At 44.0% G+C, this 15,248-nt stretch overlaps 1 protein-coding gene across 1 annotated transcript in view; it reads left to right on the top strand.

Annotated features, from left to right (window-relative positions):
- The window catches only part of ZMYND11 (zinc finger MYND-type containing 11), a 159,512-nt gene that overhangs the window by 63,614 nt on the left and 80,650 nt on the right, over positions 1 to 15,248 (top strand). Inside the window, exon 2 of the mRNA XM_068130009.2 lies at positions 4,033 to 4,152. Within this exon, the coding sequence (XP_067986110.2) occupies positions 4,037 to 4,152 (116 nt within the window). The 5' untranslated portion in view covers positions 4,033 to 4,036. The remainder of the gene's footprint in view (positions 1 to 4,032; positions 4,153 to 15,248) is intronic.

The following is a 15,248-nucleotide window of genomic DNA, read 5'->3' as shown; positions in this document are numbered from 1 at the left end:
AGTGGCAACGTGTTAACGGTGTTGTGGCAACGTGCTGTCAACGGCATTGAGTGGCAACGTGTTGTCAACGGCATTGAGTGGAAACGTGCTGTCAACGGCATTGAGTGGCAACGTGCTGTCAATGGCATTGAGTGGCAACGTGCTGTCAACGGCATTGAGTGGCAACATGTTGCTAATGATAAGTGGCAACATGCTGTCAACGGCATTGAGTGGCAACGTGCTGTCAACGGCATTGAGTGGCAACGTGTTAACGGTGTTGTGGCAACGTGTTGTCAGCGGCATTGAGTGGCAACGTGCTGTCAACGGCATTGAGTGGCAATGTGCTGTCAACGGCATTGAGTGGCAACGTGTTGCTAATGATGAGTGGGAACGTGCTGCCAACGGCATTGAGTGGCAACGTGCTGTCAACGGCATTGAGTGGCAACGTGCTGTCAACGGCATTGAGTGGCAACATGCTGTCAACGGCATTGCGTGGCAACATGCTGTCAACGGCATTGAGTGGCAACGTGCTGTCAACGACATTGAGTGGAAACGTGTTGCTAATTATGAGTGGCAACGTGTTGCTAATTATGAGTGGCAACGTGTTGTCAACGGCGTTGGGGCAACGTGCTGTCAACGGCATTCATTGGCAACGTGTTGTCAAAGGTGTTGTGGCAACGTGCTGTCAACGGCATTGAGTGGCAACGTGCTGTCAACGGCATTGAGTGGCAACGTGCTGTCAACGGCATTGAGTGGCAACGTGCTGTGAACAGCATTGAGTGGCAACGTGCTGTCAACGGCATTGAGTGGCAACGTGCTGTCAACGGCATTGAGTGGCAACGTGCTGTCAACGGCATTGAGTGGCAACGTGCTGTCAATGGCATTGAGTGGCAACGTGCTGTCAACGGCATTGAGTGGCAACGTGCTGTCAACGGCATTGAGTGGCAACGTGTTGTCAACGGCATTGAGTGGCAACGTGCTGTCAACGGCATTGAGTGGCAACGTGCTGTCAACGGCATTGAGTGGCAACGTGCTGTCAATGGCATTGAGTGGCAACGTGCTGTCAACGGCATTGAGTGGCAACGTGCTGTCAACGGCATTGAGTGGCAACGTGCTGTCAACGGCATTGAGTGGCAACGTGCTGTCAACGGCATTGAGTGGCAACGTGCTGTCAACGGCAATGAGTGGCAACGTGCTGTCAACGGCATTGAGTGGCAACGTGCTGTCAACGGCATTGCGTGGCAACGTGCTGTCAACGGCATTGCGTGGCAACGTGCTGTCAACGGCATTGAGTGGCAACGTCTTGCTAATAATGATTGGCAACATGCTGTCAACGGCATTGAGTGGCAACGTGCTGTCTACGGCATTGAGTGGCATCGTGCTGTCAACGGCAATGAGTGGCAACGTGCTGTCAATGACATTGAGTGGCAACGTGCTGTCAACGACATTGAGTGGCAACGTGCTGTCAACGACAATGAGTGGCAACATGCTGTCAACGGCATTGAGTGGCAACGTGCTGTCAACGGCATTGAGTGGCATCATGCTGTCAACGGCATTGAGTGGCAACGTGCTGTCAACGACATTCAGTGGCAACGTGTTGCTCATGATGAGTGGCAACGTGCTGTCAACGGCATTGAGTGGCAACGTGCTGTCATCGACATTGTGTGGCAACGTGCTGTTAACTGCATTGAGTGGCATCGTGCTGTCAACGGCATTGAGTGGCATCGTGCTGTCAATGGCATTGAGTGGCAACATGCTGTCAACGGCATTGAGTGGCAACGTGCTGTTAACTGCATTGAGTGGCAACATGCTGTCAACGGCATTGAGTGGCAACGTGCTGTTAACTGCATTGAGTGGCAACGTGTTGTCAACGGCATTGAGTGGCAACGTGTTGTCACCTGCATTGAATGGCAACGTGCTGTCAACGTCATTGAGTTGCAACGTGTTGCTTATGATGAGTGGCAACGTGTTGTCAACGGCGTTGTGGCAACGTGCTGTCAACTGCATTGAGTGGCAACGTGCTGTCAACGGCATTGAGTGGCAACGTGCTGTCTACGGCGTGGAGTGGCATCGTGCTGTCTACGGCGTGGAGTGGCAACGTGCTGTCAACGGCATTGAGTGGCATCGTGCTGTCAACAGCATTGAGTGGCATCGTGCTGTCAACAGCATTGAGTGGCATCGTGCTGTCAACGGCATTGAGTGGCAACATGTTGCTAATGATGAGTGGCAACGTGTTGTCAACGGCGTTGTGGCAACGTGCTGTCAACTGCATTGAGTGGCAACGTGCTGTCAACGGCATTGAGTGGCAACGTGTTGTCAACGGCATTGAGTGGCAACGTGTTGTCAACGGCATTGAGTGGCAACGTGCTGTCTACGGCGTGGAGTGGCAACGTGCTGTCAATGGCATTGAGTGGCATCGTGCTGTCAACGGCATTGAGTGGCAACGTGTTGCTAATGATGAGTGGCAACGTGTTGTCAACGGCGTTGTGGCAACATGCTGTCAACGGCATTGAGTGGCAACATGCTGTCAATGGCATTGAGTGGCAACGTGCTGTCAACGACATTGAGTGGCAACGTGTTGCTAATGATTGGCAACGTGCTGTCAACGGCATTGAGTGGCATCGTGCTGTCAACGGCATTGAGTGGCAACGTGCTGTCAACGACATTCAGTGGCAACGTGTTGCTAATGATGAGTGGCAACGTGTTGTCAACGGCGTTGTGGCATCGTGCTGTCAACGGCATTGAGTGGCATCGGGCTGTCAACGGCATTGAGTGGCAACATGCTGTCAACGACATTGAGTGGCAACGTGCTGTCAACGACATTGAGTGGCAACGTGTTGCTAATGATGAGTGGCAACATGCTGTCAACGACATTGAGTGGCTACGTGCTGTCAACGACATTGAGTGGCAACATGTTGCTAATGATGAGTGGCAACGTGCTGTCAACGGCATTGAGTGGCAACATGCTGTCAACGACATTGAGTGGCAACGTGCTGTCAACGACATTGAGTGGCAACATGTTGCTAATGATGAGTGGCAACGTGCTGTCAACGGCATTGAGTGGCAACGTGCTGTCAACGGCATTGAGTGGCAACGTGCTGTCAACGGCATTGTGTGGCAACGTGCTGTCAGCGGCATTGAGTGGCAATGTGCTGTCAATAGCATTGAGTGGCAACGTCTTGCTAATAATGATTGGAAACATGCTGTCAACGGAATTGAGTGGCAACGTGCTGTCAATGGCATTGAGTGGCAACGTGCTGTCAATGGCATTGAGTGGCAACGTGCTGTCAACGCCATTGAGTGGCAACGTGCTGTCAATGGCATTGAGTGGCAACGTGCTGTCAACGGCATTGAGTGGCAACGTGCTGTCAATGGCATTGAGTGGCAACGTGCTGTCAACGGCATTGAGTGGCAACGTGCTGTCAACGGCATTGAGTGGCAACGTGCTGTCAACGACATTGAGTGGCAACGTGCTGTCAACGGCATTGAGTGGCAACGTGCTGTTAACGCCATTGAGTGGCAACGTGCTGTCAACGCCATTGAGTGGCAACGTGCTGTCAACGCCATTGAGTGGCAACGTGCTGTCAACGCCATTGAGTGGCAACGTGCTGTCAACGGCATTGAGTGGCAACGTGCTGTCAACGGCATTGAGTGGCAACGTGCTGTCATCGACATTGAGTGGCAACGTGCTGTTCATGACATTGAGTGGCAACGTGCTGGTCATGACATTGAGTGGCAACGTGCTGTCTACAACATTGAGTGGCAACGTGCTGTTCATGACATTGGGAGGCAATGTGCTGTTAATTATAGAGTGGCAACACATCAGCACTCTCATTGTTATGATGCAAGTGCAACCACATTGGCACTTAAAATCACTGGCCAAGATCATCTTCTTTGAGGTGTTGTCCCAATGCACCCCAGTTTCTCCATGTTAACCAGAAAGGTTGCTCCTGGCTTGAGGGTGGTATGTTGTATAGAGTGGTCCTCAGCTGATGCACACTCATGGTTTCCCCCCCCCCCCCCCCCCCCCTTCTGTTGCCATGGTCCCCTCAGCACCATGGCTCGCCTCCACTTGCGCCGCCAATCTGATCCGCGAGTGGTGCAGCAGCTGTGGAAAGGCATCGAGGTGATCCGCAGCCAGAAGCAAATCGCCAACATGGATCGAATCACTAAGTGGGTTTGAGATTCCTCGCGCACCAAACTCAGAAAACATTCCATTGTGTTGGGTTTGGATTATATTAATGCATTTTGTGAGAGCAAATGTCATGATTAAGGAAAGTGTTTTCATTTATTTTCCTGTGGTCCCAGCCAAAGGGCCTAGTTTATATTTATTTGTTTATTTATTCGACTTGTTTAATAAATAAATAAAACTTCAGGCCTTGCAGGGTGATGTGGATGAAAGGATAACAATGTGACTGTGTCACCAATATGCCTTCGCATCGTTCCACAACAGGTCTTCAGCTGTTCTTAAGTATCACATTTTGATCAGACATGACAGTTTTCACATCGATCGGTGAAGTAGTTTCAGAGAAGGGATTTTTTTTAAAAAGCGGCTTTCAAGCTTATATGGCTGCCATACCACATGACGTATGACCTTAAAAAATTGTACACTCTGCATATCTATGGGTAGGGGATCACGTTTGTGTAGTTTTGTGTTGATTGGATAAGGTTAGTTTTTCTATCCAAGATGGCTGCCAAACCACGTGACCTACGACATCATCATTTTCAAACTATATGCAACAGTGCTGTTAGATATTTGTAAAATTTCGCATCGAGAGGGTGAGCGGTTTCAGAGATATAATTATTTAATATTTTCCTTCAATCCAATATGGCTGCCAAACCATGTGACCTATGATGTCATAAATTTGGTATTTCAATACAAATCGGTCATAGATCATGTGCATGCAATTTCAGATTTTTAGGATATGGAATTCGATTAAAACATTTTTGGCTTGTATACCACTTCACCTATGATGTCAGCATTATCAAGCTTTTGTTCTCCATTGGGAGTACTTGACAATGTTCCAAGTTTCAAATTTTTCCATTCAGCGGTTTCCGAGAAATATTTTTTTAATTATTTACTTTTGATCCAAGATGGCTAATTGAGGCTAACCCCCGCTCTAGCAGGGAAAATGGCCTTAAAATGCATGTTGTTGTTGTTGATCCAAGATGGCTGCCATACCACATGACCTGTGACATTACAATGATCATAAAAACATTCTGCATGGGTGTTACTCCTACCCTGAAAGTTTCGTCTCAATTGGACATATGGTTGCTGAGAAAAACTAGGTTTAGCCCGGACGGAAGGACGGACGGACGGACAACCCGAAAACATAATGCCTCCGGCGACTTCGTCGGTGGAGGCATCAAAAAAAAACCATGATCAATCCTGAAAGGATCAGATCCCATTTGTTGGCATTTAATACTGTTGTACTAGGGTGGTCCAAAAATTTGAAGATTGGATTTTCATTGCTCCACACGCCTGCCCCTATTCCTATTGAAGAAAGTAGTTTGTGGTGAAAATTTGAGCTTGATTGGACAATATTTAGAGGTTGCTCAAAATGTTGACAAATTTTAATGAATAATAAGATACAGAATTTTTTGTCTCATACATCAATTCATAGATAATTATCTATTTTCAATTACTCAAATTATTTATTATTGTCGGCTTGCACTTGTCTTCAATGGTATGACCAGGAGATTGTGCAAAAGCACTGGCCACAAACATAGCACGCCGATCTGAGAGATTTACTCTGTCCAGAGTTGCCACTATTGCTGGAGTGATCACCTTGATGGGAGCCTTTTTCGCCTGTTTGGCAGAAGATGGACTTTGGAGTTTGAATTCATTGTCCCCTGAATCGGAGCTTTCAATCTCAAACTCATCATCATCATCAACCACAGCCGATGCTGATGGAACAGATTGCATTGCTGTTAGAGTCTCAGCAGCATGTTTCCTCTTTCTTTTATCTTCATTCTCAAGCCTGATACGCTTTCTGTTCTCCTTCACTGCCAGAGTGTTGTCCACAGATCCCATACGTGAACTTGAGGGATCCTCACGCTGCATGATAAGGAATGCTTTGTCTTCTTCATTCGTCATTTTCTCAAGCGCATCATTTGGTGAGATATCGAAGAGGGATTGAAGATCATCTTTGAACATCTGCTCCTTCACTCTATAGTTTTCGAATGTCTTGGTTCTATTTTTCTTTACCAGTTTGTAGGCATCATACAACTTCAAAAGTTGGCGCTCACAGGAACCTACTCTCTGCACTGGAATTCGTGCTTTCTCCCAGTATGCACACTAAGTTTGGGACTTTCACGAACTGTATGGTGTTCTTGTATGTGATGGTACACCATTTTCTGCAATGTGTGTCCTTTGGTTGGTAGTCCACCACATATTATTTCCTTTTCAGACTTGCCCAGCAACAAACTGTGTGTGGAAGAGCTGCGAGTTTCTGCATCTGAAAAAGCAGGATAAATTAAAAATGGTATTTTTTGAGCAACCTCTAAATAAGTTCCAATTGACCTCATATTTGGTTCATATGATCTTTATAAACATAGGAACAAGGGCAGCCTTGTGGAGCATGGATTTTTAATAGTATTAAATACTACATATATCTGTAGACCACCTGTGGACCACCACATATATCTGTACTGTTGTACGGTATAGAAAATAGACCAGGTTTATACACCATTTGAAATTGGGTCCAGGTTCATGTATCCCCTAGTACATGGTGTTATGTAGAATTATTATATGTAAGTGCAAAATTTGCTACACTAGTGGAACCAATGTTTTTTTGCATCTATATACCCTTGGCAACAAGACCTGAGTTGGTTCCATTTTTTTCAATGGCGTCTTCGTCCCTAACCCCAAGCCAAGTAGAAGTCCACGCTATGAAAACTTTAAACTTTGTCAGTATCAAGACAAAGTTGTTAATGCAACACAGCAAGACTTTGCATGGCTACTTTCACGGTATTCACAGAGGCACCATGAAGAGACATCAGACGGTATACCAGTTTGGTCAGCATACAATTCTCGTGTGTGCCCTCCAGAAGAGAACAAGACACCCAACCTTGATCAAGATCACACAATGCCTATCATTAAGGCACCAGCTCATGAGTGGACAACACTGGTGACAGTTCTTGAGAAGCTTTCGTACCTCAATAGTGTGTGTCCAGAAAACACTGGAACGATCTTAGTTACATTTGACATGGATCTTTACAAGAGGGCCCTAAAGTTAGAATATCTTCATGACCAATATGTTGGGAAATGGATGGTATGCCCTGGTAGTTTCCACACTGTCTTGTGTGCACTAAGGTGCCTTGGGAGGACTGTTGAGCACAGCGGGCTTGATGAAGCTTGGAGCAAGGATCTGTACAGCACTGTGACAGTAAATCAGATACTCAATGGGAATCACCACAATCGTGCTGTTCAAGCGCATGAGCTCACATTAGAGGTATTCTTTGATCTCTGGCTTTCAGAATTTCTGAAAGAGAAGCCTGCAGTTGTAGAAGCTCCATCTGCCTGTATGGATAACTTGATAGATGCAAACAAGAAAGAGGTAGGCATTCAGGAAGCCCATCACCAACTTCTAATGGAGATTGAACATCTAAACTTGGAAAAGCAGCTGAGTGATTTTGACAGGAGCCACAGTAAATTCCCAATGTATCAATGGGCACGAATGTACATGAGGCAAGTGTTGGCGCTGATTAACTTCACACGTTCACTGAAGCAGCCAGATTTCTTCCTGTACTTGGCGTCTCTAGAAAATTTGTGCATATACTTCTTCAGCTACAACCGACTAGATTATGCTCAAAACAAGTTGTTAGCCAAAGATATTTCTCAAAAAACGTCTGTTAACTGGATATAAGTGTTCTGGTGGATTTTCTGTACAAGGAATGACAAAAATGCCAGAAAAAATGGTTAATCAAAGTGTTTTATGTGAAAAGATACATACAAAATTGCAAAAAATGGCGGCCATTTTGAAAGTCAAAATGGCCGCCAAAGACGCCATTGAAAAAAATGGAACCAATTCAGGTCTTGTTGCCTAGGGTATAAGGATTCCAAAAAACATTGGTTCCACTAGAGTAGCCAATTTTGCACTACAATGACACAACACCATGTACTACCCTCTCTGTCACCCTTTTCTATTTTTAAAGGTGATTCAAGGCTCATGGAGGAGCTTGTAGTACGCATAATCACATGCAATGTTTAAAACAAGGACATTCCGGAAACATTGCCAAATACTTTCACGTGAATCACAACATACAAAGATGATTGACAAATCATCCCAGTTTACAGTATGTGATTTGAAACTAAATCTTCGCGTCTTGGGCAAACTGGTGCATACACCAGGGATATCCAACAAGGCAATCCGAAATAATTTTAAATTAATATCCGACAATCTAATGATTCTTTATGACATCGGTTGTTCCTCTTGTCAAGTTTAACCAAAACAATGGCCTTGATCCGTTCGGGGTTTTTGTTGTTGTTTCGTATGCAGCCCTGTTGCTGCTGGTTGCATCATTTCTCTGGAAGCGCGTTTGTGCCGCTGATGCAGTGCCCCAATTACCAGTGAACTGGTACTCAATTTGCCGACCTCGGAAGGATGACAGACTGAGTCAACCCCCCTGGTGTTAATTCAACGATCAACCCCGATTCGAACTCAGGATCATAGGATCCCAAGCCAACACCAGGCTTACCCGTTCAGGGTGATTTTACCTTATAAATGTTTCATGACGTTGTGAATATCCTGGACTTCTGTAAAGAGTTTTGGCGTCAAATTAATTATTACCCTCGCTGGAGGAAAGAGTATTGCATTTGAGTCCCTTTGTCTATTTGTTTGTCCACACATAATGTGCTGTAGAGCGTAGACTACAATTTTTACACGTTATCTTTTTTCAGCCGAATACCTCGATGAAGTATGTACAATTAGAATGCGAGTACATCTATATGAAGTATGGAGTACGTCTATAAAATATGTACGACAAAACAAGTCCTGGCAAGGGTCTGCAATCTTTGATTGCTCTTTCTCGTTATTAACCTTCACCCGCTAGGCGAAAACAAATAGGCTCAATTCTGTCTGTCTGTCTGTCCGTCTGTCTGCCTACAAACGTCGGTTTATAATTGAGAAACATCTTGATTTAAATTCAATGTTATATTCTGAGCACAAATTTTTGAAAATGAATCGAAAACGAACCTGTAGTTTAGCAGTACCTTGGCTTTGAATTTGTCCCGATCGCGCATGCGTACTGAGTAACTGAGATCATTTTGTTACTCTATCTGCCTTGTCTGACAGTCAAACAAAATTGAAAATCATTCCAAAGAGGAAACTTGCTGTTTTTAAGAACGTCATAAAGGACATGGACAACAGGCACGAATAACAAATGTATCGTGTAAATAAGGCACTGCACCAAGGGCGGTAAACTTGGAGAATTATTTTTTTTCTACGACCTTTAAAATCTTTATTTATTTTAATTGAATTATATACTTGAACACTGTAGAACATAAATCGCCTTCTTATCGCTTCCAAAAACCTCCAGTTTTGCAGTACTTGGACATGTTAAACAAGGTGGTGTATAAGACTGCAGCAATGGATTTTTTTTTTATACGACATTTAAAATCATTATTTTATTTAAATTTAAATTATACACTCGAACGCTGCGTGGGGTAGGGTGTTATATGAACTCTCTAGTTATCTCCACGCTTTTTGAAAAAAAAAACGGGCTGATATTGTAATCTTGTCTGTGCATCTGTCATGCTATCTCCTAGAACGTTGTGCAGAAATTCACCAAACTTGGTAGTTATGATCACCACATGGCAAGAAGGTGCAAGAGCAGTGTCATTTTTGGCCTTGAAACCTGTGATAGGGTCAAAAGGTCAAATACCAGAAAATGCAATTATGGGCACTTTTTGAAATATCTTAAAATTAAACTTTGTACTGTGTGCAATCAACTTTGGGATATGCATAAAATATTGTTGCGGATCTCCCGAAGCCCGTCCACGTTACAAAGGGGGAATTAAACCCCTTTTTCCCCTTGGGTCTTCGTGTCCACAAGGCCGAATCGCCACTTCCGCAGCGAGCGTGAAAAAGAGTATCGGGTCGACGCCTCATGTACCTTTGACCCACGCTGCCACGGAAACAGGGACCGGACCTCGCACAAGCCACGCTAATCCAGTACGCCCGAGCGGTGTGCGTATCACGTGACTCGTGCCGTTACTTTTATGGAACCCGATTCGAGCGGTTCTATTCGTACTATGCTAGGCCAATGGATGGAGAGGACCGGAACAGTCAAATCAGAGGAAGAACACGATTTATTATTATGTACAGTGATTCGAAAAGACACAGAGCAGGCACTTAAACAATGTAAACTAAATCCCAGACACAGGGCCCACTCACTCACACGGGGAAAAAGAAGGAAGGAAGTTCGTGTTGCCAAACGCGCCTGGCGTCGTCCACTCCGGACAGCTCGTCGGCGTGGCTCTCTGGTGGTCATGGCACGTGCAGGAAAACCAGGCAGGAGGAGATCGCGCGTCTGTGGCCCGGAATGGGTCGTCTTCCCAAGCGCGATTAATACAGCGCAGGGCACGGGGCACGGGGAAAGTATGTGTACTATTGCAAACAGTTCAACCCACTCGTTCTGCTGCGGTTCTCACTCCTACTTCTCTGATACCCCGACTGACTCGACTCATGGGCTGCGCGACTCGAATGTTCCTCGACTCTCACTCTCTGGGGCACTCCCTCTCCGACTGAGGCGGGGGGCCCCGGGGCAGGGTTTTATGGCCCCGCCCCAGAGTCTTACTCGAATGTTCCAAGCCCCACCTCTCGTCGCCGTGGTAAGCCACTCCCCTCGAGCCCTGATTGGCGGCTCGTTGCTTACCGGCCACTCCCCCTGCAGCTCCTCCCTTCGGCCTTGCCAGACTTGTTCAGACCGAGCACGTGGCATTTCAGCTCCAAAAGAACACCCTACTCACGGGCCTGCTCAACGCAAAACTAACACAGGAAAGGAGACTACCTTATATTTACTAAGAAATAACTATACTATCGCGAGGCTACATGTTGTGGTGCGTCTACCTACGAGGGGGGTTATCCTTTATTCCAAAACCACAACAATATATAACGATATCTTGGATTTTTATTTTTATTTTTATTTTTTTGTGTACAAGATCGAGGCTCGTGTAAGAGCTAACATTAATGAAAAACAAAAAACAAACGGACACATAAGACGAAATAAAGGGAGCGGGAGACAAGATGGGGAGAGGGGGGAAGCACACAAGCACAACATCTTGGATTTGACCTGTTTCATTTCCCAGGGTGCGTCACCGGTCAAAACGGGGAAAAAAATTAAACTCTAAATTTTATATTGAGTCATTCCTGGTGGAACTTTTCACCATCTTTCAACTTTGCTTTAGGTGTGAAGTGTAGGGATTTGTGATGACACACCACCAATTTCGCTTTAATTATTACAAGTCAGGAGACGACGATGGTTCACGAGCAAGCGGTATTCAATGACAAAGGACGGACTATAACCGAAACAGGCCCGGACAGGCCAGGCCCGGAAATGTCAAAACGAAGGTTACTGACCTTGAAATGAGATAGAAAATAATGTGTAATCAGTTATGAGGTTAGTTAGCTACACAATACCGAAAATTCGGTGAAAAATGAAATGAAAATTTTTTTTTAATGAAAAGCCGAGCTCTGTGGGGCTGGACACATGACATTGGCCTAACCAAATATCGAAACCCCTGTCAGATTCCACCAACTCCCTCGGAGAAGATGTAGCTTGAACTCGATTACCCCCTAAAAAGACATCTTTTTCGGGTGTGGCTCCGCCCACAATGGGCGCAATACGCCCACTCTAGGCAGGACACAACTAGATCATGTTATCAACCTCCCACCCAAGTTTCATCAAGATCGGATGATATCATCGGGTAGTTATGCTGCGGACAGACAGATACACACACAGACGCACACACATGACGAATATAGTGGTCACTTGATAACTCGTGAACCAATTATGAGAAGGACCCGCTCTCTACAGGAGTGGCCTTGGTGGTTAGGTTATTATCTTTATTCAAAGATGTAACCTCAAAATACGTCTCACTGCATAATTTAAAACTCCTCCTTGCACTGGAAAGCATGGTGGCAGCATTACTATGACGTAAAGGGTTGGGACTTGTAATACCCTCTCCCACCTGGAGGCGGCACTACACAATACACACATACTTGGATAACTTGCATCCCCCTTTCCCTCCCTCTGCCTTGGGAGCCCCCGTGATCCAAAATGGAAATATCAAAGCATGAGCGATTGTGCGGGCTCCTGTCATGGATTCATGTGTTAAGTTTCAGGACAATCAGCTGGGTGAAAAGGGAGGTGTCGCAAAGAATAGCAAAACGTTACCAGACGACTGGACGGACATCACGACCCATTTTATGAAGTAATCTCTTCGAGATCGAGATGAGATTACCTAAAAACACCCCTAAGCACTAATTGGGGCATGATGATCTTATGTAACACGTCTGGGTGTAATCGGCCCAGAACTGTAGGAGGCGGGGCGCAACAAACAAACAACCACCCAAATAAACAAACACAGGTCCGTGAATTATAGTAACGATTATTATTTGTTTACACCAAATGGCGAATCATTGACTTTAGACCACAAATGACCAATCATGCAAAACATTTTGAGGGATCTGTGTTCGGCATGAGGTTCTTACAATAGGCGCCCGCGGAACTACGTAACTTCCGGTTTAGTGCACCCTCCGCGACAACAGTCACGTGATTGGATACGTTGAAAACAAACCACAAAAGGGCACGTGTTACAGCTTACTTCCGGTAGTCCCGCCCTCACCTGTTCGACTGAGCAACCTTAAAAAGGACAGCTTGTTCTTAAAAAGGAGATTTTCGTATTTGGCGATGTATATTGACTTTAAATATCGTTCAAGAATAAAGTGCTTGATTGAAGTGGAAAACAAATTGAGCAACACAGAGATTCACAAAAAACAACAACCTTTCCCTCCAGGTAAACAAATTGAGCAACACATAGAGATTCACAAAAAAACAAGAACCTTTCCCTCCAGGTAAACAAATTGAGCAACACATTGAGATTCACAAAAAAAACAACAACCTTTCCCTCCAGGTAAACAAATTGAGCAACACATTGAGATTCACAAAAAAAACAACAACCTTTCCCTCCAGGTAAACAAATTGAGCAACACATTGAGATTCACAAAAAAAACAACAACCTTTCCCTCCAGGTAAACAAATTGAGCAACACATAGAGATTCACAAAAAAAAAAAAACCTTTCCCTCCAGGTAAACAAATTGAGCAACACATAGAGATTCACAAAAAAAAAACCTTTCCCTCCAGGTAAACAAATTGAGCAACACATAGAGATTCACAAAAAAACAAGAACCTTTCCCTCCAGGTAAACAAATTGAGCAACACATTGAGATTCACAAAAAAAACAACAACCTTTCCCTCCAGGTAAACAAATTGAGCAACACATAGAGATTCACAAAAAAAACAACAACCTTTCCCTCCAGGTAAACAAATTGAGCAACACATAGAGATTTACAAAAAAACAACAACCTTTCCCTCCAGGTAAACAAATTGAGCAACACATAGAGATTCACAAAAAAACAACAACCTTTCCCTCCAGGTAAACAAATTGAGCAACACTTAGAGATTCACAAAAAAACAACAACCTTTCCCTCCAGGTAAACAAATTGAGCAACACATAGAGATTCACAAAAAAAAAAAAAACCTTTCCCTCCAGGTAAACAAATTGAGCAACACATAGAGATTCACAAAAAAAAAAAAAACCTTTCCCTCCAGGTAAACAAATTGAGCAACACATGGAGATTCACAAAAAAAAACAACAACCTTTCCCTCCAGGTAAACAAATTGAGCAACACATTGAGATTCACAAAAAAAAAAAAACCTTTCCCTCCAGGTAAACAAATTGAGCAACACATTGAGATTCACAAAAAAACAACAACCTTTCCCTCCAGGTAAACAAATTGAGCAACACATAGAGATTCACAAAAAAACAACAACCTTTCCCTCCAGGTAAACAAATTGAGCAACACATAGAGATTCACAAAAAAACAACAACCTTTCCCTCCAGGTAAACAAATTGAGCAACACATAGAGATTCACAAAAAAACAACAACCTTTCCCTCCAGGTAAACAAATTGAGCAACACATAGATTCACAAAAAAAAAAAAAAACCTTTCCCTCCAGGTAAACAAATTGAGCAACACATAGAGATTCACAAAAAAACAACAACCTTTCCCTCCAGGTAAACAAATTGAGCAACACATAGAGATTCACAAAAAAAAAAAAAAACCTTTCCCTCCAGGTAAACAAATTGAGCAACACATAGAGATTCACAAAAAAACAACAACCTTTCCCTCCAGGTAAACAAATTGAGCAACACATAGAGATTCACAAAAAAAAAACCTTTCCCTCCAGGTGAACAAATTGAGCAACAAACACATTGAGATTCACAAAAAAAACAACAACCTTTCCCTCCAGGTAAACAAATTGAGCAACACATAGAGATTCACAAAAAAAAAACCTTTCCCTCCAGGTGAACAAATTGAGCAACACATAGAGATTCACAAAAAAAAAAAACCTTTCCCTCCAGGTAAACAAATTGAGCAACACATAGAGATTCACAAAAAAAACAACAACCTTTCCCTCCAGGTAAACAAATTGAGCAACACATAGAGATTCACAAAAAAACAACAACCTTTCCCTCCAGGTAAACAAATTGAGCAACACATAGAGATTCACAAAAAAAAAAAAAAACCTTTCCCTCCAGGTAAACAAATTGAGCAACACTTTGAGATTCACAAAAAAACAACAACCTTTCCGTCCAGGTAAACAAATTGAGCAACACATAGAGATTCACAAAAAAACAACAACCTTTCCCTCCAGGTAAACAAATTGAGCAACACATTGAGATTCACAAAAAAAACAACAACCTTTCCCTCCAGGTAAACAAATTGAGCAACACATTGAGATTCACAAAAAAACAACAACCTTTCCCTCCAGGTAAACAAATTGAGCAACACATTGAGATTCACAAAAAAAAAAAACCTTTCCCTCCAGGTAAACAAATTGAGATTCACAAAAAAACAACAACCTTTCCCTCCAGGTAAACAAATTGAGCAACACATTGAGATTCACAAAAAAACAACAACCTTTCCCTCCAGGTAAACAAATTGAGCAACACATTGAGATTCACAAAAAAAAAAAACCT

This window comes from Myxine glutinosa, chromosome 1, assembly GCF_964187855.1.
Source record: "Myxine glutinosa chromosome 1, kmMyxGlut1.1, whole genome shotgun sequence".
NCBI lineage: Eukaryota > Metazoa > Chordata > Myxini > Myxiniformes > Myxinidae > Myxine > Myxine glutinosa.
This window is presented reverse-complemented; position numbering and strand designations above follow the sequence as displayed.